This window comes from Amphiura filiformis, chromosome 16 (genome assembly GCF_039555335.1).
Source record: "Amphiura filiformis chromosome 16, Afil_fr2py, whole genome shotgun sequence".
In the NCBI taxonomy this organism is placed as follows: domain Eukaryota; kingdom Metazoa; phylum Echinodermata; class Ophiuroidea; order Amphilepidida; family Amphiuridae; genus Amphiura; species Amphiura filiformis.
The window spans coordinates 22,365,769-22,390,991 of NC_092643.1; the positions used below are offsets into that span (position 1 = coordinate 22,365,769).

The window sequence follows — 25,223 nt, forward strand, 5'->3', positions numbered from 1 at the left end:
AACGAAGCAAATAAAAAAAAGAAAAAAAAAAAGAAGATGTTTATGTTCGTTTTAAAGTCATCTGACACCGGGGTCCGCTCCCAGGGGTCATCTGAGGTCAAATTACTAAAAAGTGTCGTATGGGCATGAAACTTGGTAGGTACAGTCAACATTTAAAACAACATTTTTGAAGGTCATTTTGGGGTCATCCAAGGTCACCACGGGTCATCTGAGGTCAAATTAGTAAAAACTGTCGGATAGGCATGAAACTTGGTGGGTACAGTCAACATTTAGAGTTATAAGTTTAGATCATTTTGAGGTCATCCAAGGTCACCCAGGGGTCATCTGAGGTTAAATTACTAAAACTGTCGTATGGGCATGAAACTTGGTGGGTACAGTCAACATTTAGAGTCAAATTTTTGGAAGGTCATTTTGGGGTCGCCAGGGGTCATTTGAGGTCAAATTAGTAAAAACTGTCGTATGGACATGTCACCATCAGCCTGGTAATCGCGCCCAGCCGAGAACCGCCAAATATGGTAACCGCCTAGTCTATTTTAAAACTGATGCATCAATGACTATGTTCATCATGTCATTGTATCATTCTCACATACATTAGGAAATGAATTTGGAGAATAGAGGCCTTGCATGTGACATATCATCCCGTAAATATGGCGGACTACTCAAATGCATTCAACAAAAGCATGATTGCAATCAAATAGGTTGATGACAACATTTGATTGAATGGACTGCACTCCGCCATAACTACGGTGAAGGACACCGGCTCAAATCCTTTGTTTGGAGCCAATCGATAATTTCATGCAGGGCCTCTATACTTTCTTCCTCCATTCTTACGTCAGAAAATTTATTTCTTTTCTATTACTACCTCAAGAAATAAAACAATGAAATAGACAAGGACACGAAAAAATCTTATAGGTGAACAATTGGTAACGGCGTCGAGCGCGCAAACCGTGCCGTAGTTCATTTATTCATCATAATATATCTTTTTCTTCTCATATTTTTCTTCTCATATTTTCGTAATATTCAGTCATTCATTTCATATTTGCATACATATAACATATTCATGATCGCGATTATATATTTCCAACGTAGGTTGACATTGAATATGGGTAAATTACTTAATAACGTCTCAGATCGCTCAAATCCCGAGGGATTTTGAAGCCAGCAAGGTGGTGGATGAATCGAGTTTAAGATAGGCATTTCTGGCCTTTTCGGTCTTCCATCGTCCATGTTTTGAGATCAGAAAGGATGGCACGTGAGCATTACAAGCAGCTGATGCTCCCCCGGACCTAAGGCTATGAAGGCCATATAACGTAATGTCCGGAACTAGGGGACTGAGTGCATCTAAAACGATCTCACGAGTGCGCGTATAACTCAATAATCTCAATGAACTGGAAGAAGGAATGAGACCCGAACGTGTACTGACTAGCCTACGTAAGACAGGCAAAGGTGAATCTGGGGATCGCCTAACGCTTTGAAGTACCGCTCCGCGACGACCACTGGGCATGTCGGCTTTGAAGTCCTGGCGATTACCACGTCTGCTCCATCCCTATATTGATCCGACTTTGATTTTGCTAGGTGTATAGTCATACGATCAGTTGAAACAGTACAGTCTCTTCTTGTGATCAGACTCAAGTCGTCGAAACGCAGAAAGCCGGCATAACTCACGAAGCATGTGAATAAGACACGGAGGTCGGCCAAGTTTGCGTTGTAATGACCGTGCGAGCTAAATAACTTGACCAACGTGTCTGAAGTGATGGGCTCCTTACGAACGGTTGGAGTTGATCTTAAGCGCTTAAAACCTTGCAAAGCAGTTTTCGCCATAGAGTTAGACGTTGGTGAAGGAATACCGGCTAGACCGTGCGCCCAACTGACGGCTGCTGCCGCGGATACCGCGATAGATTTTGGACCTGTGGCAGCGAGGTGTGAAATATAAAGGGAAAAATGAAAAGGGCTAACGGGAAATGTGGAAACTTCAGGATTTGATGAAGCCCAGGCCTCCCATTTTTTCCACGAGGCTAGGTATTTCTTTGTGGTAGATGTAGCCTTTGCTGACATGAGAAGGGCTGGAAGATTGACGCTGGCGAGATGTTTTAAAGTAGGGTCTTGAAGCGAAGATGTTAAACATTTCCAAGCACCTGCAAAGCAAAAATAAAGAACAGACACCAATAGGTTCATAACAATGACGCTAATAGCGTCTTGTAGGCATTCAAAACATGCATACAATAACATGTACAAAGGATTAAACTGTAGAACAATCACAAATTGATTGAGTTATTATTAAATTTTTTGATAACTTTAAGAAGTTAAAGATGCTCTTACGATGGCTGACCAATTATATATAACAAGCGACAATGGATTCTATGAATATTAAACTGAATGTGAGGTAGGCCTATAAGTTAATACAGCTCTATGGCTTAAAAAGTGCAGATTCGGTGTTGAGCGACGGGCCAACGACGCGGCGTTGGCGCTCAGTGGCCACGAAAAACCCCCGGTGGAGGAAACGTGAGTGCATCCAGGACGCTCAACGGAGGTGCACACCCCCTGGACCGAATATGTATGAACAATTCAAAGGGAAAAACAAAAAGTAATATGACAAACGAAAAACAAATTTTGGGTGGGTTTGGGCGGGAAATTAGGTGTTGCACGGATGCTTGCTTGACTGAGAGTGAGCTATCAAAAGCGAATCCCAATTGTGGTAGTATGGGTGATTATGTAATCGCCTATTGTGTACCGGTAAACGGTACAACGACCTTTCGTACGCAAACGAAAAGAAATTTCACTTTCTTCCTCCATTCTTACGTCAGAAAATTTATTTCTTTTCTATTACTACCTCAAGAAATAAAACAATGAAATAGACAAGGACACGAAAAAATCTTATTGGTGAACAATTGGTAACGGCGTCGAGCGCGCAAACCGTGCCGTAGAGAAACGCAAAAGAAAGGGCAATGTTGCTACTGATACGAGAGTGAACTCATGCGCAATAGAAACGATAGTAGAGCTGATATCAAATAATCAGTCACTCGTGACAAAAAGCCTTTTAGTATCTTGCCTCAAACTGGCTAAATTCATCCAAAAAACGTCAAATATACATATGGTGGCAAGCGCCTATAATACATATATCTGCCTCAATATGGCAGTGAAAACAAAGTTCCTCAATGCATACAAAATTACTGCTCGAGTAAGCAAATACCCAAGCTGGTGCCCCAAATAGGCTTAGGTCTAAATGGGTACTTTGACCTCGTGATTATCTAAACACAAGCCTGGCAATAGCCAAGGTCAGAGGCACAAAACCCTCTGTTTATCTTCCTAGGTAAGCATCTATGATCAATTCTCAAAGCTAGCGTCATGAAATTGGGCGCGCTACCGAAAATGGAATTGGGCGTGATGCGTGGTGGGATGAATGAAATATTCAACAATCGCCAATCATGGATTGATGTGTCAAAATGGGTACCATCAGGGCATATGGATGGCCAAAAGTATGCCGAAGGCCACCTAGGAATAATGAGTGTACCGTGACCTTTACTTTTTCGTAAATGCCTCAAAGAGTGCACTATGAGTGAAACTGGTGGGCACAAATAATTGTTCTCACCCGACCAACTATGACAAAAAGCGTCTACGCCCAATGAGCCGCGGCACCAAAATCTTGAATTGAACTTCCGAATCTTGAAGGTGTCGGGAGAGGCAAAACGGTCAAAAGTATGGGCCCCAAAATAGTATCAATGTAATCAAAATCTGATTGATGAATGGCCCAATCGTCAAAATCTGAAACTCGGCTGATCTTATCAGCAATGGTATTCATATCGCGAGGAACCCATTCTGGCAATAGCACGATGTTGTGCTTCATTGATAATGAAAAAATAGACAATGCCAAGTCATGCAAATGAGGTTTCATGCTACCATGCTCAAGGATACGAGGGACGTTGGTGTTATCTGTGTACCAGCGGACCTTTTCATGTGCTAACTCCTCACACAGTTCAGTAAGCATTTTGAATACGGCTGCTAACTCGCGCCACGTAGAGCTACGTAATTTCTCGTCCGCAGACCATGAGCCATTGATATGCAAATGGGAAGACCCAACAACATAACCACCATAGCCAGAGTCGCTTGCGTCCGAATATACGGTGCGAGTGGGTGTATGTTGATGCTTAATAGCAAAACCATTAAAAGCATTGAGATTAGACTGCCAAAATTGTAATTCACCAGTTACGCAATCGGGAATAACAAAAGAATCTCTCCACGATGACCTCGCCTCAATACATCTATACATGGCACGTGTCAAGAGGCGCGTGACTGGTCCAAGGGCAAGGGACATGGATATTATTTGACCAGCGACTGCAGCGAGCGCTTTAATTTGAATCGGTTCTGCACGAGCGTGAGAGACTAAAATATCCTCAATAGATTGAAATAATTTTGCTGTTTTGGTCGCGGGCACCGTAAAGGTTAATGAACGGGAATCAATAACAAGGCCGAGAAATTGTATACTGAGTTGAGGTTGCCATAAACACTTTGTTTTACTGGGAACAAAACCACTTTTGGTCACGCATTCTTTTACAAAAGCGGAGTTACGCAACGCTGATTCTAAATCGCGAGATACAATCAATCCGTCATCTATGTACATAAAAGATGTGATACCTTGTGAGCGCCAATGATATACAAGCGGTCTTGTTAGCTTCGAAAACAAATAACAGGCGCTTGTGAGGCCGAATGGGAGGACTCGTAAACACAAAAAATCTAACCTTTGCGTTAGCATCAAAGCGCCAAGCAAATCCCAAATACTTTTGGTGGGGAGGGAATATGTCGACATGGTGGTAACCAGATTCTAGATCAAAACTCGCATAAAATTGATCAAAATCGAGGACCTGTGAAATGTATTTTAAGTCCTCGTATTTAAACTTTGTTTTGAACACGAACTTATTTGGGTGACGCAGATCGAGTACCAACCTTAACTTTTTGCCCTTGGCCACTGTCAAAGGGTTGCAACAATAGGGGTGAATCTATTTCAATAATACAGCGCTTGCACAACAGTTCCGATATAGCGGAAATGACAAATTCGGGGTGATCCAAGCTTGACCTATTGTTCTTTGCAAAAAACGGTGGCGGCGTAACAATGAATGGTATTTTATATCCCGAACTTATAACATCAAGCTGTGATGTGCCCTGAGTAATTTGATTTAATTTAATTATTTAACTTTGTTTACAAGCTGAAAGTATTTCATGAGATGGGAAACCCCTTGTATTTTGGAATTCCCCAAATTATTGTAAACAAAGTCAGAGCTATGTTTGGAACTTGGAAAGCCCCAGTTCATTGTTGCACCAACAGGAAAGCCCCCCAGGAAGTGATGTAATGTGAATGTGTATAATTAATCTTGGGAAATCCCAAGATTGCAGCAATGTTGTGAAAATGTGATTGAAGTAATGGTTTATTAATAGATGATGGGTTTTTGCATGAGTACTGATATAAAAAGCTGAAGGCTTTTGTTGGGACTTTACAGAATGTCATGTGAGATTGAAAACTCCACATGTGTGTGATGGTCTTCGTGCTTCAAAAAAAGTACATTTAACCAGTTTATATAGCCAATAATTGAGCTAATTTTAATACAGCAACGAAGAAGACAGCGAGCACACAAAAGTGCTCTTCCTCATCAAAGGATTAAAAGTTCTTCTGTCAAATTGCTGGAGTTTGCTGGGTTTGTGAAGGCCACGCATCTGTCAAGAAACAGTGGAGCTGTGTTAAAGAAACCGGTTCCCTGGAAAAAGAGTGATTGGTGAAAGAAACACCATTTTTGGAGAAAGCAGCGCAAGGAGATATATTTGAGGAGAAAGCAGCGCAAGGAGATATATTTGTGGAGATAACAGCGCAAAGGAGATTGGAGAAAGCATCATCATTTTCGTATGAGGATTTTATACGCAAGGATTTATAAGCGCAAGTGTACACTGGACTTCGCAGGACAAGCGAATAAGGATACATTATATCAGTCGTCCAGAACATTGCAAGAACTCTAGGATCACCAACAAGAAGACAGCTGGTTAAGTAGTCATAGAGTAAAACTGTCATTGTGTGATTTTATTGTATATGCGATATTGTTATTATATGTACCAATCATACTCTGTTCTCAATTAAAGACTTAGATTTTGTTAGCTTAAATAAACAGTGTATTTGTGTTGTGCATTCGTGTGAGTTCGAGTAAAAGGTGATTTTGGCCTTGAGTCAAGTACGACTCGTAACAAAATTGGGGGCTCGCGTCCGGGATAATACACTGTAAAAAAAGTTAACATTCATTTACTGAGTCTTGAAAGTGAAAGTACAATATGACAGAGTTCAAAGCAGAAGAGTTTCTTGAAACTATAAATTGGGAGAAGTTTGATGAGTTGAAGAAGCCTGATTTATTGGCATTTGCCCAACATTATGACTTGAAAGTAAAGCAAGCTACAAGAAAGCAAATAATCAAAAATGCCTTGATAGATGTTTTGGTCGGGGAAGATATTTTGATGAATCCTATTTGGAAGAGAAACTTGAAGTAGAAATTGGTGGGGACTCAGCATTTAAGTTGAAAGAGTTGGAAATTCAATTAGAATTGAGGAAAATGGAAATGGACCAAAAGAAAATGGAAATGGATCAAAAAGAAAAACTGGAAATTATCAAGTTAGAGAATGAAAAACAAGAAAGACAAGAAAGATTAGATATGGAGAAACAGAAAATGGCAATGGAAGACAAAGCGCGCCATGAAAAGATGGCGCTGGAAGCACATTTGAAAGAAAAAGAAATTGAGTTTGAACAAGAGAAGTTGGCTAAGCTAGGTGACAAATACTCATCAAGTTTCTCCTCAAAGTCAAAGTCAGGGTTTGATGTTACAAAGTATGTAAAGCTTGTGCCTAAATTCAAAGAGAAAGAAGTTGACGAGTACTTTCAACATTTTGAAAAGGTAGCTACAAATTTAAAATGGCCTCCAGAGCATTGGACCCTACTGTTACAAAGTAGTTTTGTGGGGAAGGCCAGGGAGACTTACTCAGCTCTACCAATAGAGAAGTGTAATAATTATGAAGAAGTTAAACAGGCAGTCCTTAAGGCCTATGAATTGGTGCCTGAAGCATACAGACAAAAGTTCAGAGATTCAAGAAAGCAAGCAGATCAAACCCATGTAGAATTTGCCAGAGTAAAAGAACAAATGTTTGACAGGTGGCTTGGTTCAAAAGAAGTCAAAGATGATTTCGGCCAACTTAAGCAATTGGTTCTTATAGAAGAGTTTAAGAAATGTGTCCACGTTGATATTAAAACCCATTTGGATGAAAGCGCTAGCAAAATTAAGACGCTAAATGAGGCGGCGACAATGGCGGACGACTATGGCTTAACTCACAAATTGAATGGGAGTAGATTTAGTCATAACAGAAGTTATTCAAACAGGTTCAGCCATAATCAACCTAGAGCAAATCAGGGTGGTACACAAGAAGTGAAACCTCAGTCTAATTCACAGCATAGTGCTGGTGGTAGAGGGACCCCAGGGAGTTCAGGTAACAGAGCAAAATTTGGGACTGAATTTAAAGCCAAAGTAACTTGTACTCATTGTAAGAGACCAGGGCATACGATGACCCAGTGTTATTTCTTAAAAGGCAGACAAGACGCACAAAACAGCAGCAAACTGCTAGTAATACTGTAGGATGTGCAGTGTCACTTGAGTCAAAGAAACAAGTCAGTCAAATCAAGAAACAAGAATTCCCACAAAAGGGAGGTGAGACAGACAAGGTGTGTGAAGAATTTGAACCATTTGTGTTAGAGGGAGTAGTATCACTTGGTGAGAATGGTAGTCCAAAGCCCATCAAGATTGTGCGAGATACGTGTTGTGCACGGTCTATGATTCTGGAAGGAACTTTGCCCTTTAATGAGGATAGTTCAGCAGGTAATGCTTTGATCCAGGGTATTGGGATGGAAATAATTAGTGTACCTCTCCACAAAATTAACTTGACATCTGACTTAGTTTCTGGTCATGTAACCATAGGAGTTAGACATGAATTGCCAGTCAAAGGAGTGTCCATGTTGCTAGGAAATGATTTGGCAGGGGGGAAGGTTTTTCCTGACCCAATAGTCACAGATAAGCCCTGTATACAGGCTGATAATAGTGAGGAAGAGGAGATATTTCCTGCATGTGCAGTGACACGGGCAATGAGTAAGAAGGCCTCATTAGAAACAATTGAGGACAACCAAATTGATGACTTAGGCTACAATTTGGAAGACACATTTGTGTCAAAGTTGAATGAGAAAGAAGATAAACTTCCTTCTCCTGGGGATAAAAATACCCCTAAAAGTGACACAGCCTCTGAGCATGAACAAATTGGGGAAACCATGAAAGACCCATTAAGTCATGACAAGCTGATTCTGGAGCAACAAAATGACCCAGAACTCAAAGAGATCAATCAAAGGGCATTGACCCTAGAAGAAGCAGAACAAAATTCTGTCTGTTTTTACAAACAAGATGGTGTGCTAATGAGAAAGTGGCGCCCACCTGATGTGCCTGCCGATGAAGAGTGGAAGGTAGTGCACCAAATTGTGGTACCAAAAGTCTACCACACTGAAGTTATTAACATAGCACATGATAGTCCCATGGCAGGGCATTTGGGTGTTAAGAAAACTCATGAAAGAATTCTGAGACATTTCTGGTGGCCCACTCTCAGAAAAGATGTTTCTGAATATTGCAAAACATGTCACATATGCCAAGTAGTAGGGAAGCCAAATCAGAAAATACCTCCTGCTCCATTAAAGCCAATTCCAGCCTTTGATGAACCATTTAGTAGGGTTATTATTGATTGTGTAGGCCCCTACCAAAGACTAAGTCAGGTAATCAATACCTTCTGACAATTATGTGCGCGTCAACACGCTTTCCTGAAGCCATACCTTTGAGAAATATTAAAGCAGTGACAATAGTGAAAGCTTTAACCAAGTTCTTCACATTTGTGGGGCTCCCCAAGTCCATACAGTCAGACCAAGGATCAAACTTTACTTCTGGAGTATTTCAGCAGGTCATGTATCAATTAGGTATAGAACAGTATACCTCAAGTGCTTACCATCCAGAATCACAAGGTGCACTAGAAAGGTTCCACCAAACATTGAAAAACATGATCAGAACATACTGTTTGGAATTTCAGAGGGACTGGGATGAGGGAGTGCACTTGTTGTTGTTTGCTGCTAGGGAAGCTGTTCAGGAAACTTTGGGATTTAGTCCTTTTGAGTTAGTGTTTGGACACACAGTGCGCGGGCCCTTAAAGTTGTTGAAAGAAAAGTGGCTCAATGAGAAATCAGATATCAATTTGTTGGATTATGTCTCCAATTTTAAGCATAGGCTTAACAGAGTAACTGATATTGCCAAAGAAAACTTGAAACAGGGTCAGGCCAAAATGAAACAATGGTATGATAAACATGCCAAAGAGAGAGTGTTCAAACCAGGTGACAAAGTTCTAGTACTGTTTCCAATTCCAGGACACCCATTACAAGCCAGATATCATGGCCCATGTGAAGTGGAGTCAAAAGTGGGTGAAGTAGATTATATTATCAAGACTCCTGGTAGACGCAAGAGCAGGCAGTTATGCCACATAAATATGCTCAAAGAGTATGTTGAAAGAAGTGACAGTGGCATTCCAAAACCTGTGTGTACAGTAAAACATGCTGATAATGTAGACAAACATGCCGATGTAGACAAAATCGCCAATGTAGACAAGAGTAAAGATGACAATTCTGATGTCACATATGACCAGGATAAAGAGCTAGAGCACAAAGAGTATGTAAAATTGAACAATTCTGATGTGCTCACTAATTTGGACTCAAAGTTAGGTCATCTTTCTCAAGATCAACAAAGTCAAATTGCAAATTTGATTCACAAATTTGACAATATATTTCCTGATACGCCAAGTAGAACAAATGCTGCATTTCATGATGTAGATGTTGGTGATACAAAACCAATCAAGCAGCATCCTTACAGAGTCAATCCATTGAAAATGGAACATCTCAAAAATGAGATTAATTATATGCTAGACAATGATATCATAGAACCAAGTAGTAGTGAGTGGAGTTCACCATGTATTCTTGTTCCCAAGCCTGATGGTTCATACCGATTGGTCGCAGACATGAGAGCTGCAAATGTTCATTCAAAGACAGACTCGTACCCAATTCCAAGAATTGATGATTGCATAGACAAAATTGGGAATGCAAAATTTGTTAGCAAATTTGATCTTTTGAAAGGGTACTGGCAGGTTCCACTCACAGACCGTGCCAAAGAGATTTCTGCTTTTTGTACACCATTTGGTCTTTACCAATACAAAGTTATGCCATTCGGGTTGAAAAATGCCCCAGCAACATTTCAGAGAATGGTGAACCAAATTGTGGCAGACATAGAGGGATGTGAAGCGTATGTAGATGATTTGATTGTTTACAGTCAAACTTGGGAACAACACATGGAACAACTCCATCAATTGTTTGAGAAGCTGTCAGAAGTACAATTGACAGTCAACCTGGTAAAAAGTGAGTTTTGCCATGCCACAGTCACATACTTGGGATATGTTGTAGGTCAAGGTCAGGTGAAACCTATCAAAGCCAAAGTTGAAGCAATTGAGCAATACCCCACACCTGTAAACAAGAAAGCACTCATGAGATTTCTAGGAATGGTTGGCTATTATAGAAAGTTCTGTCCAAACTTTTCAGAGATAGCAAGTCCTTTGACTGATTTGTTGAAGAAAGATGCAAAATTCATTTGGTCAGAACAGTGTGAAAATGCTTTTCACAAAGTCAAGTCAATACTCATGAGTTCACCAGTGCTAACTGCACCTGATTTTCAGAAGCAGTTCAAGTTGACTGTTGATGCCAGTGACATAGGCTGTGGAGGTGTTGTGATGCAAGAGGGTGAAGATCAAATTGACCACCCCATATGTTACTTTTCAAGGAAATTCAACAAGCACCAGAGAAATTACTCCACAATTGAGAAGGAGTGTCTAGCAATGCTATTAGCATTGCTACATTTTGATGTGTATTTGGGTACCACAGTATACCCTGTGCTTGTTTTCACAGATCACAATCCCCTCACCTTCATCAACAGGATGAAGAACAAAAACCAAAGACTGGTGAGGTGGAGTTTGACCTTGCAAGAGTACAATCTGGACATCAAACATATTAAGGGAAAAGACAATGTAATGGCTGATGCCCTGTCCAGAATTGCATAAGAAAAACCGATAAACAAAAACTCCTTTTAAAAGGGAAGTTGTGTGTGACAAGTAGTCACTGTGTATGATGAGTTAAATACTCAAAGTTGATAATATGTTGAAGTTGATGTAAAAGAAGAAAACATTTAAGAAAGTTTTCATTACATTCGAAATTTCTTCTTTAAGGGGAGGTGTGATGTGCCCTGAGTAATTTGATTTAATTTAATTATTTAACTTTGTTTACAAGCTGAAAGTATTTCATGAGATGGGAAACCCCTTGTATTTTGGAATTCCCCAAATTATTGTAAACAAAGTCAGAGCTATGTTTGGAACTTGGAAAGCCCCAGTTCATTGTTGCACCATCAGGAAAACCCCCCAGGAAGTGATGAATAAATACTCACGACTCGAACACTTTGGCAAGCTTAGCTGCATTTGTTTATCATGCATTCAGTCTAAGAAATAGTGTAGTTAAAACTTAATCATGTTAATGGTAATACTTTACATGTAAAAATTATTCATCAGTATACTGTTTTTCTCATACAAGTTATATAATTATTTAAAATAATTTGTGGTGTTGTTTGTGTATTTGTGATGCTTTATAATGCAAAATATTTTGTAATACTATGGGCCAAAGGCCTGATTGTATTTAATAAAATTGAACTTGAACTTGAACTTGAACTTGATGTAATGTGAATGTGTATAATTAATCTTGGGAAATCCCAAGATTGCAGCAATGTTGTGAAAATGTGATTGAAGTAATGGTTTATTAATAGATGATGGGTTTTTGCATGAGTACTGATATAAAAAGCTGAAGGCTTTTGTTGGGACTTTACAGAATGTCATGTGAGATTGAAAACTCCACATGTGTGTGATGGTCTTCGTGCTTCAAAAAAAGTACATTTAACCAGTTTATATAGCCAATAATTGAGCTAATTTTAATACAGCAACGAAGAAGACAGCGAGCACACAAAAGTGCTCTTCCTCATCAAAGGATTAAAAGTTCTTCTGTCAAATTGCTGGAGTTTGCTGGGTTTGTGAAGGCCACGCATCTGTCAAGAAACAGTGGAGCTGTGTTAAAGAAACCGGTTCCCTGGAAAAAGAGTGATTGGTGAAAGAAACACCATTTTTGGAGAAAGCAGCGCAAGGAGATATATTTGAGGAGAAAGCAGCGCAAGGAGATATATTTGTGGAGATAACAGCGCAAAGGAGATTGGAGAAAGCATCATCATTTTCGTATGAGGATTTTATACGCAAGGATTTATAAGCGCAAGTGTACACTGGACTTCGCAGGACAAGCGAATAAGGATACATTATATCAGTCGTCCAGAACATTGCAAGAACTCTAGGATCACCAACAAGAAGACAGCTGGTTAAGTAGTCATAGAGTAAAACTGTCATTGTGTGATTTTATTGTATATGCGATATTGTTATTATATGTACCAATCATACTCTGTTCTCAATTAAAGACTTAGATTTTGTTAGCTTAAATAAACAGTGTATTTGTGTTGTGCATTCGTGTGAGTTCGAGTAAAAGGTGATTTTGGCCTTGAGTCAAGTACGACTCGTAACAAAGCACAAATTCACTTGCTCTCAAATTATCTTTCCAATACAAGTAATGGTTTTTCAATCTACCTTGTACTCCTTCCGGTGGTTTAACATCCCCTTGCTGATACTCCCAATCTCTAGTATTTTGCGGCTGTGCTTGGTGGTCCTGACTGCTGCCGCTGAATGGATCGAAGGGCGGGGCAGGACGATCTGACGTGGCCTTGTAGCCCGCACTGGAAACAGGTCCGGGAGTCGTTGAAGCTTCGGTAGGGACGAAAAATGGAGACTGCCTAGCAGTAGAAGCAAAAAGAACTCGTTGCGGGTCTGATATATGGCGCAAAAGTCCCTGGCCTTGAATATGCGGCGTTGCTACCACGTTTTTTGGTTGCTGGTTTCTTCGCCGCGGCTGCCTTCTCGGCCTGAAAAAATCAATGCAAATATTAGCATGAGAAATACGAATGCTTTCATTATTTAAAACATGAGAAAGACGTATCTGAAACTTTGACAATTGGAACGAAATAATTGTATCTCACCTTTTTGATCTTCCTGGCGTCCTCTGGGTCCGAGGCAAGGTTATCCGTGACATATTCTTTAACTACTCCCCAACCCAGCTCAGAACGATCGGCGAGTTTGATTAACTTCTGACGCTCTTTTATTTCGTTAATGGCGTCTTGCAAGTTGGTCTTTGCCTCATCCACGTCGAGTGTCTCGAGGTTGCTCTGTGCGGATTGGATGTGTGTCAATACTTTTTCAGTATGCCTGAACTGTTGCTCATTTCCTAATCTCTTGAACGCAGGGACCTCAGTGAGCCGCTGTCTTTTGCATTCCTTTTCCACGCGGCTTTCGAGGCTGTCCTTTAATGAGTTAATAGCCGCAAGTACCTCAGCGTGGCTGTTGGGTGGGGCAGCCGGTGGGTTTGGCTCGCCGTCTTGCATAGTTGAAAACCAAAAATATACGTGGTAGACACTGGGTTGAAAGAAGAAAATTAGGTGTTGCACGGATGCTTGCTTGACTGAGAGTGAGCTATCAAAAGCGAATCCCAATTGTGGTAGTATGGGTGATTATGTAATCGCCTATTGTGTACCGGTAAACGGTACAACGACCTTTCGTACGCAAACGAAAAGAAATTTCACTTTCTGTTAATAAAATACTATGCTGACCTCACACTCCAGTAATTTCAGATCATTGAGCTCAGTAATACATCAAAGAATGTCTTCCAATTCATGAAAACAAATAGATAATCTGCATATCGGATTAAAAGCTTGAGGCATTTCAATTGCAAGGCCCATTACTTATACACCAACAACAACATAGGCCTACAAGTGTATATAATGTAGCATGTGCACACATTATCATGTTGTGGATGGTGAATCAAGCTGCAGTGCCTACCCATTCCCAAATAAATGCAGTGACCAACCGGTGTTCACTCATGATTGACGTACTGATCATTATGTATGATTTAAACTCATAGGTTTTGGCAATTTGGGAGGGGGTGGGTTCAAAATGACCCCATAGGATTATACGGGGGTAAAAATTTCAAATTGCTCAAATACCCCTTTCAAATATATCAAATTATTTAAATAAATAAATGAATGAATAAATGAATGAATGAATGAATGAATGAATGAATGATTGAATGAATGAATGAATGAATGAATGAATGAATGAATGAATGAATGAATGAATGAATGAATGAATAAATAAATAAATAAATGAAAAAAAATTGAACAAATTGTAGCGTAGCATTAAAATCATAATAACCATTGCTGGCAGGCGGATTCGAACCAACGATATTGACATTACCAGTCTGATGCTCTAACACTGAGCTATGCCATCATCTAGTAATGAGGGTCGAGTTTTTAGCGTATACAGTGTTTGTCTGTGAAAATGCCGCCTTGTGAAATAAATAAATGGTCGTGTGTCTTGAGCTCGCCACCAAAAAAAGGTGGCGACGTTACATTTTGCCAAAGTCGACTCAAAACAAATGATGATATCTCTGTCAAGCAAAAAGGTATTGTCATACTTGTGGTCTCATTTTATTGCTAAATAAAATGCACTTTCAACCCTGTAAAAAGAAATACTTTAGCTTTTTTAATACTGACACTGTGCTTCATAGAATTCAGAATGGGCAGGGTGGCGGTGGTGGGGGATGTGGTGGTGGGGGATGTGGTACACACAAACTCTATGGGATTTGTATTCTTAGTGCGTAATCTGCTTCTGTAAAGGCTGTAAATTGGATTTGGACTCTATTTAGCATCTAAAACACTCATGGCCTTACTGCTAAACAATTCTACTAATTGTTTTTAATAATTTATGATTGGTTTAGTCTAGAAAATACAAACTTTTTCATACAAAACTACCCGTTGTCATATTAAACACTGTAGTAAGTAATGCAGATGTCTTCAAAATCTAAAAGTTACTGTAAAATTTTAATTACTTATCATATCATAGTCAAAGTATAGATTTTCTGAAGGGAAATTTGATGAGGAATCTAAATATGGACATATTTTTTCTGTATCGGTTAGGGGAAAATGTTTAGGTTCAAAATATGTTAAAATATAAAAAAATCTAACATACTTTGGGACACCCTATATTCCTAGATTACCAAACAGCTGTGATTTTGGTTTCTTCCAAAGTCAGTTGGCTCTCCATATCCTCTAACCAAATGAAAGTTGTTTACTTCCAGTTTATTACTGTAAGTTGGTAATAAGCAATGCATTGAGTGACCCATTTTTTATCAAAATATTTTTTATTCCACCCTGTATAACTTGCAGGTCATCCTGTATAATGAGTTGAAATGTATATATTTGAATTGCTTATGCCTTCAGCTGTCCAAAAATGTATACTTTTGCTAGTTTAGGGTTGACGATTGTCGAGATAATCTAATTAGAAACCCGGTTGGTGTAAAAATTCATAATATTTGTCATGTAACGCTAAGGGTGGCGAGCTCAGGACACACGGCCAAATATAAAGTCTCAATTTTTAATTTAAATTTATTTGATAATTTTCTAACCTATATTTTCTTTAGAGCAGGGACAAATATTTCCCCTTTTATCCAATTTGGCCGCTAAATAAGAATCTACTTCTTTTATTACAGATTTAATTCCGCGATTTGTTCCATTCAGCAATATCAAAGATTAATGTCAAGCATCTCACGACAGATATTTAGTTGGCTTAGTGGTTTTACACAGTGCTTTTTAACCGGGAGGTACCGAGATCGATTCCCACCTCTGCCTGCAATTTTTTTTTCAAGACTGGGAAATAATAACCTGACATTCGCCGCTGACATTCGTACTGCAGAAGCGGAGTTGTAACTTGTTAAACTTTGCTCCTTCCGTAAAAGGGTACATTATTTTGGCACTACATTATTTCTTTTTTTCCACATTGCTGGTAGGCCCCTATTAAATATCAAATGGTCATAATTGGCGGTCACTTCAAATCATCGCCAACTGAACGAGGTTCAGGAATGTACTCTCATTGTTAATTGTTGGTTAATCCACCACTTGAACAGGACTTAACCAAAGCAAACAAAGACTTAAGCTTTTTTACGAATGCTATACATAAGTATAAGCTTATTATCCTCTTCAACAATAGGATTAAAGATTGGTGCTTGACTGGAATTACGTGCTAGTGTCATTGGTTATTGTTAAAAGGCAATAAGGTGTGTAATTGCAATATTTCTTCTGAATAGGAAAGACTCTCTACATCGAACCATGGAGCGTGTTTATAGTGAGCCAGATTATGCGGTATTTAGCTGGACTGCCACGCAGTCTATATTTGTTTATGTTTTACTAACCATTGCAAATCTAGACTACGCGGTAGTTTAGCTAAATAACGGAAAGATTGTCTCACTATAAACACGCTCATGGATGCTGGTGGATCGAACTAAGGCCGATCCTGACTCCACTTCGCAGCGGTATGCGATGCTGCGATGCTTTTCAAACATCTCAGCATCCCGCGATGAAATTAAAATGTACAGGTGGAGTCAGTATCGGGCTTTAGGAATAAAAACCCAATTCGAAATGATGCGCTTGAGAATTCAACAATATAAATAATGGTAGCTCTATTATAATACACATTAATGATAAAATTCCAAAATATAATACGTTTTCTGTCTTTGCTTGTCACGTGGTAGCGATTATATTTTTAAATAAGTTTCAAATGAATAACAACAAGACAAGTGGCCGAGTGGTCTAAGGCGCTAGGCTCATAGAGTACTAAGCGTTGCGCCGTGAGTTCGAACCCCGCCTCTGCCAAACTTTAAAAGAAGCAAATTAAAATTTGACTTTTTTAAATTTCATATTTGGGAAATGTGACTGGGAGAATTTATGTATGGTGTGGAGTGGTGTGATAGGGCATGTACTTTAACTGGCCGGCGCGGTCCGGTGACTAAGTCTTTATTGGGCGTTTTATCGGCAGTCAACGAGTAATGTAGAATATTGATTTCACCAACGGAGTATGGACCTGTATGAAAAAATATTTATAACATAGGGTGTTGACGCTGTGGAGGGCAAAGGAAAAGAAAGGGGCAAGGAGCCCTTTTCTACTAAAATGTAGCCCGATCATGGGTCAAAATAGTGTAAAATACAAAATTTGATGTTTTATCGGGGTGCGGCTAACCTTATTTTTCGCATTGCAAAATTAAAAACGAAACAAAAACAACAATAAGCAAACAAACAAACAAAAACAATTCGCTAACTTCACTAATTTATTATAGATAGTTGTCACAATTATATATTTAAAACTCTGGCTGTAATGGAAATGGTATTAAACATCGAAAGTTCCGCCTTGTAAACACGCGATTTTCGTTTACTGTCAATGCTTAAACATAATTTATTAAAATAAAATGTTTAGGTAATTTTAGGAGAACATACGAAATCGGATATATGTTCAAAACGTAAAGGCTGCTATTAAAACAAAGATAGCTATAAATACCATAGCGGACGCACAATTAGATTCTCAGGGGGGAGGGGGGGGGAAGTTTTTGAGAAAAAAAAACTTCACCCACTACATGAGCAAAAACAAATTCCCCAACAACACTAAAAAAAACCACCTTTCCCCACCTAACTGTGTATAAATGCATGAAATTTAAAAAAAAAGAAAAACAATTCCCCGACCCCAACATCCTACCCCCACCCCTGAGAATCTAATGGTGCGTCCCTAAAGTTTTGTTACGTGTGTTAGTTTTAATTTCTGTTTAAATGTTTGTGTAAAATTAAGTGGAACTTCGGTACATGTTTAAAAGGAAGTTAATCATCGAAATCAAATGTGACTATCGATGTGTTTCCTTATGTCAATGTATGTGGTATTATCTTTGGATAGTCATGCGTGCTTCTTTTTTCTTTTGTATGACAGTAAGAAAAACTAAACTACACGAACTTGGCAAACTACACAACGCAACAGTCCGGCATAACAGTTCAACCATGTTGTTTACAGTCTATAGGTACCGAGTATTCGCAGTAATAAACCACCGCATCAATTATTGGTAATTTTACACTAAAAACTACAGTGATATCATCAGATCATGGAAACAACAACACCCAGTGAAATGGACACAGAATTTACCGGATCCTCGTTATCCATTCGGATCATTTTGACCACAATAGTCACAATAACATCTTTCTTAACTATTACTGGCAATATTATCATCGTATATTCATACTTCACCACGCGTGCTTTGCAGACGTACACAAACTACTACATTTTGAATCTAGCCATTTTGGATTTGATTGGCGGGCTCTTCCCCATGCCCATGTATGGGACGTACTGGATCCTTGGTTACTGGCCGTTAAGTGTTCCTATGTGTGATTTCTACTTATGGGTGAACCACACAACGATAAATGCAACGTCTTTCGCGGTTCTTATCATTGCTATTGACCGATATCGCTCAGTGGTTTATCCAATACAGCACTTCAAGCAGCGCAACTTGAAACACGCGCTATTCTGGATTTCCACGTGTATCATAATACCTCTTATCATCTGGACACCAACTATTTTCATCTGGCCTGCTATTGGCGGGAGAACTTTCCCGCCACATATCTGCCAACCGGAATATACAAACAGCTTGGTATTTTCTGCCTTTGCGCAGCTCGGATTGTTCTGGATTCCTATAATAACAATGGCGGTTCTCTACGCCAAAGTCTACAGAGTGTACAAGAAAAGGATTGGAACAAAAAACACTAAACAGCGGGAAAAGAAGACGCAGAAAGAAGCTTCATCAAGCGGAGTAGAGACAGCAATATCGACCAACATAACGACGTCGAGATCTGAAGAAGGGAGCAGTGCAGCTGGAACCCTTGAAATCGACAATCAACAATCGAAGAAAGAGAACAAACCCGAGATCGAAAGCCCGCGAATTAAAAAAGAAAATAGAACGGCTGTACGCACTCTTTCCTTCATATTTGCTGTGCACTTGGCGTCTGGACTCCCATGGGGCATTCTAGTCATTCTCTTCAAGATGTGTCCCAGTTGCATTCCACTTGCGCTCTACCAGGTAATAAGATCTAATAAGCTCAATTTGTAGTTCAATCGCGAGCGACTTTATTCTTTTCAATGCTACAAAGGGACAGGCGACAGGTTATCCTGTCTTGTAAAGGTTTTATGGCTCCATTGTCCTGACTTGTTTAGAACTTCTTGTTAAAGGGGCGTGGTCCAAATTTTTCATGTTCTGTTTTCCATCTTAAATTGAGTCCCACCATTAAAAACAATAATATTTCCAAATTTTTAGTTGTATTGCTATATGCGAAGTAAAAACGTGTATAACAATGCCCCTTATGATAGTGCATACTTCCGGTTGTGGTTATACCACAATTCAACACGTTTTTGGTCATAATATTTACACAAAACATATCTAAGGCGTAAAATTATACACGTGGGTAATGAGACAAAATATGAGTTTTCTTTTATACCAAAATCTCAGTTTTGATGACCAGAAGAAAAATGGCGAATGACGCTGTATTCTTTCCACCCAATTAGAAGGATATCACTACCACTTCATGTAGATAAGGTCATTTGTTTCAAGTTTGTCACTGAGAGGTTTAAATAAGACTCATTTTTATCCAATCTATGGAAGACTCGTGATATGAATCCGAAAGATCACTAATACGCAACGTATAATTTGGTCCTATAGTACTATATATTGGTGCTCAGTTAGGTAGCCCGATGACCCCCCTCTCTCTATCCCCGGGTTTCTATCATACCCTGGTGATGTAATAAATTGAATACCTGAGTGGAAGAAGGGCCCAACTCCATCAAAACTGTTTTTGAGATATTAAGAAAAAAACTTATGGCAACGGTACAGGTCTTAATACGAGCTGGAGTTGGGCTACAGATGTGTTATAAATAGCTACAGAAATCCATTAATTGCACAAGTAGAAGCATGTAATATGTTAGCAAGAAAGTTTATTGTAGTGAAAAGCAGATTTCATGGATGAACAAAATTCCTCTTTAACCCAATTTTGTGGAAGAAGGGCCCAACTCCATGGAGTTGGGCCTTTCTTCCATGAAAACCATGATTAAGGGTACATGGAAGACTATTTAGAGCGAGGATTTTGGCTCATCTTTCACACACAAGGAAGAACAGTCTGCTGGCAATAAAATGATGGGTATAACTCATTTTTGTAAAAAATTGGAGTTGGGCCCTTCTTCCACTCAGGTATTCAATTGTATCAAGCATAATAATTAACATTTCCATTGTGTTATCGTTTTTCATTCAAATACAAAACGTCAGCACTATGCAGATGTTCAGGATATGATAGAAAGAGCCATTGGTACCTATATCGGAAAACTGATAACGCTATCGGACCAAATTAGACGGTGTGCCTAACTTGGAAATTGCTGGTGACGCACATATGCAAACATTACATAGTAATCTTATACCAATACCGTATACCTACAAGTGTTTTGTCTCAGAGTGTAATAGATGACAGTTTTACCAATGACCAGTTTGACGAATGACCAGTTTTACCAATGACCCCCCTGCAAAATTTTAGGGGGTGTCCACCACTTCCGCCGCCTATGCCAATGACTGGCGACATATACAAAAATTGTGCAATAGTGGATAACAGTGTAGTTTTACCAGTGACTGCATGGCGAAACACACACAAATTATGTCTTATACTGGATAACAGTGTAGTTTTACCAGTGACTGGCAACACACACACAAATTATGTCTTGTACTTGATAACATTGTAGTTTTATCAGTGACTGGCAACACACACACACAAATTATGTCTTGTACTTGATAACAGTGTAGTTTTACTAGTGACTGGCGACACACACACAAATTATGTCTTGTACTGGATAACATTGTAGTTTTATCAGTGACTGGTGACACACACACAAATTATGTCTTGTACTTGATAACAGTGTAGTTTTATCAGTGACTGGCAACACACACATAAAACATGTCTTGTACTTGATATCAGTGTAGTTTTACCAGTGACTGGTGACACACACACAAATTATGTCTTGTACTTGATAACAGTGTAGTTTTATCAGTGACTGGCGACACACACACACACATTATGTCTTGTACTTGATAACAGTGTAGTTTTACTAGTGACTGGCGACACGCACACAAATTATGTCTTGTACTTGATTACAGTGTAGTTTTACTAGTGACTGGCGACACACACACAAATTATGTCTTGTACTGGATAACAGTGTAGTTTTACCAGTGACTGGCGACACACACACAAATTATGTCTTGTACTGGATAACAGTGTAGTTTTACTAGTGACTGGCGAAACACACACAAATTATGTCTTATACTGGATAACAGTGTAGTTTTACCAGTGACTGGCAACACACACACAAATTATGTCTTGTACTTGATAACATTGTAGTTTTATCAGTGACTGGCAACACACACACACAAATTATGTCTTGTACTTGATAACAGTGTAGTTTTACTAGTGACTGGCGACACACACACAAATTATGTCTTGTACTGGATAACATTGTAGTTTTATCAGTGACTGGTGACACACACACAAATTATGTCTTGTACTTGATAACAGTGTAGTTTTATCAGTGACTGGCAACACACACAAAAATTATGTCTTGTACTTGATAACAGTGTAGTTTTACCAGTGACTGGTGACACACACACAAATTATGTCTTGTACTTGATAACAGTGTAGTTTTATCAGTGACTGGCGACACACACACACATTATGTCTTGTACTTGATAACAGTGTAGTTTTACTAGTGACTGGCGACACGCACACAAATTATGTCTTGTACTTGATTACAGTGTAGTTTTACTAGTGACTGGCGACACACACACAAATAATGTCTTGTACTGGATAACAGTGTAGTTTTACCAGTGACTGGCGACACACACACAAATTATGTCTTGTACTGGATAACAGTGTAGTTTTATCAGTGACTGGCAACACACACAAAAAATATGTCTTGTACTTGATAACAGTGTAGTTTTACCAGTGACTGGTGACACACACACAAATTATGTCTTGTACTGGATACCAGTGTAGTTTTACCAGTGACTGGCGACTCACTCACAAATTATATATCGTACTGGATAACATTGTAGTTTTACCAGTGACTGGTGACACACACATAAATCATGTCTTGTACTGGATATCAGTGTAGTTTTACCAGTGCCTGGTGACACACATACACATTATACATTGTAATGGACAACAGTGTATTTTTACTGGCGAAGCACAATAAAAATTGATACGCATATTGTAATGGATAAAAGCATATTTTGGCAAGTGATTGCCGACACCGGTACCCCTGTTTACTATTTATCTTATACTGAGAAAGAACAGCTACAAACGCGGAATAACTTTGGGTCCCGGCCCCCAACTCTATACACAAAAGTTGGCAACCATGAGAGTTACCAAATCTTTTAAAGACCCCCTTTGCAATGATTTTTCATCAAATTTACCCCCCTTTTTCATGCAAAATCGAGGACAAAATTTGGCTGAAACAACCCTCTTTTGTGGTTTTCAATGACTAGAATTTCCAACACCCCTTTTCAATGACTAGAATTTCAAACACCCCTTTTCAGTGACACTAAATATTGACATAAAATTACCAGATTTTCCCAAGTATCCCTTTTATCAAAATTTCGCGGACAGTACAAATTAAATACCCCCTATTTTGCTGCTTTCACGGTCAAATTTTGCGGACTGTCCAAATTATACCCCCTTTTTTCCCAATGTCACGGTCCTCACTACTGGTAAAACAATTACCCCTTTTCCGCGCTATTTGGTAACTCTCATGGTTGTCAATTTTTGTGTTGAGTTGGGCTGCCGGGCTTTGGGTTGTATATCGATTTCATAAAAATAACGGGAGATATAAGAACACTGAAAAGCATAGTCTACATGACATGATGATATGAATTCACTCACAACTTTGGTCATATTAAAGGCATGTGTTTGTAATTTTGTAAAGATTGCTTAAGGCTTGTTTCAACTAATGTACAATGTAGAATTAATAGTTGTGCAGGTAACATTAACCTATAATGCATAGGCTAACACTTTCTTCTGTTTTTGATTGCAGACTAGTGTTTATGCCGCCCGGATAAGCAGTTTGCTGAATCCCGTTTGCTATGCTGCAGCCAACACGCTATACGGAGACGCATTCAGTCGACTTCTTTGTTATTGGAAATGCCGTAAATCATGAACCTAGTTTGAAATCATGTAATAAGATATCAATAGCCTATAGATGAATCCAAATACACGCATTCCTACACCTGACTAGCAGCCTTTAGTCGGGTAGCCGTCGGCTACAATGCACTCAAAATGTGAAATGATTCGGCCTTGGCGGAAATTTTAAACTGCATTCCATCACCCGTTTTACACCTTCCGCGAAAACACAGGTAGACAAAAGAATAACACAATACAGTTCCCTTCGACAAAACACACAGCATGGTCTATTCGTTGTTGAAGTGACATAATAATCGGATTAACTATACGCGGTATCTATGCATTGATGTACTTGCGAACAAAAGGACTATGTATATGAATAGATGCGACGGGATTACCTGCGGAATTATCTCCATTATATATATTATTAGCTATTATTCTATTAACCCACTCGTCCTTGCATCTTCTCTAGGTGTTAGGCGGCTTTTATTTGCACAATTGGACGCTCAAAACACCAGATTGGTGCTAGCGGCTACCCAAAGATGTCCGACCAAATCCTGACCATGACTTGGCTACTTGGATTCGTCTATATATAAGTTGAAAAATAAACGTGCCATCGTAAAATAACCATCACATAAACAATGTATCGAATACCACGTAGCCTGCACAATTACCCATATCGTTGTACGGGGGAAATGGTTGATTTTACAATAATACATGTACAGAATACGAGGAAAATTTATTTTAATTATTTACGCGATCTTGATTTCAAAAATAAATGTTTCATCGGAGTGATCTACCCAGTGATTGATACTTTCAGGAAGGAAGTGTCAGGATGAAATAGCGTGACCGTGGAAATATTTATAGTATATTATAGCACACTATGCCCTCGACTGATAATCAGTCTAAGTCAGCATACACCGTTTAAAGTTTTAAACAACATTGTTCAGTATTGTTACAACAGGTTGTCTGAAACAAGGTTGTATAAGTTTTAAACAATGTTGTTTATAAGTTTTAACAACTTGCAAGAGTTTAAACAATACTATTTGAAATGTGCAATGCTCAACCTTGTTCAAAAATAAAATTAAACAACTTGTTTAAAAATGTAAACAAATGTTACTTCAACTTTTATACAAGTTGTTTAAACTTTTAAACAAGTTGTTTAATTGGTTAACAAGTTGTTGAATTTTTAAACAAGGTTGAGCGATGCACCTGGTAAACAGTGGTTGTTTAAAAATTTTCAACAACTTGTTCAGTTGAAACAGTGAACAGTGTACAATTCATGCATTACAAATGCCTATTTCATGATTTTGCTACGATCACGGAATTATTTCTGTGGCTATGATAAATCTTCAAATTCGGACAAACATTACAAAATGGGACTTTATATACAATCTATGTAGTCTATTCTGCCATCGACAGCGGGAGTGTACTAAGAATACCATCAACAACACAGCCAATGGTATACCGCTATCTACTGCTGATAGCAGCGTTGATGAAGTAGTTATTAGTGGTTCTACGGAGGGTATTTAATTGAATTTGAAATGTTTACGAAGATTGATGTACGCTATACGGGTTCCATCAGTACGCATTAGCATGTAATGTGAAAGCAATATGCACAAACTCAAATGTTATGAAGCATCGGGTGAAGCATTCATTTCTGCGAACTCAAATGTTGTGAATCATTCATTTCTAATAATATAACACTAACAGGCATGATATTTTGATCAATTAACTCATGCGACAATAAACACACGAAACTACGTTTGTGCGTTTATGTTACTTCTCCAATTAAGCGTTTTTATGTGTGTTATACATGTTTACGTTAAAAAAAATAGACACGAGTTATTTAATCACACTAATAAATAATTTGACAAA

At 38.9% G+C, this 25,223-nt stretch overlaps 2 protein-coding genes across 2 annotated transcripts; one reads left to right on the forward strand and one right to left on the reverse strand.

The window, feature by feature from the left end:
* Positions 1-990: 990 nt before the first annotated feature.
* Positions 991-13,661, reverse strand: LOC140172491 (integrase/recombinase xerD homolog). Its single transcript, XM_072195637.1, is given in 4 exon segments — positions 991-1,455; positions 1,458-2,135; positions 12,814-13,012; positions 13,260-13,661. Coding segments are annotated over 4 exon segments (1,599 nt in total). The 3' UTR covers positions 991-1,135.
* A 4,381-nt stretch (positions 13,662-18,042) lies between these two features.
* LOC140135730 (muscarinic acetylcholine receptor M2-like) lies at positions 18,043-24,981 on the forward strand. Its single transcript, XM_072157331.1, has 2 exons — positions 18,043-19,219; positions 23,260-24,981. The coding sequence occupies exons 1-2, from the start codon at positions 18,251-18,253 to the stop codon at positions 23,380-23,382; spliced, it is 1,092 nt and encodes a 363-aa protein (XP_072013432.1). The 5' UTR covers positions 18,043-18,250; the 3' UTR covers positions 23,383-24,981.
* The last annotated feature ends 242 nt before the right edge of the window (positions 24,982-25,223 follow it).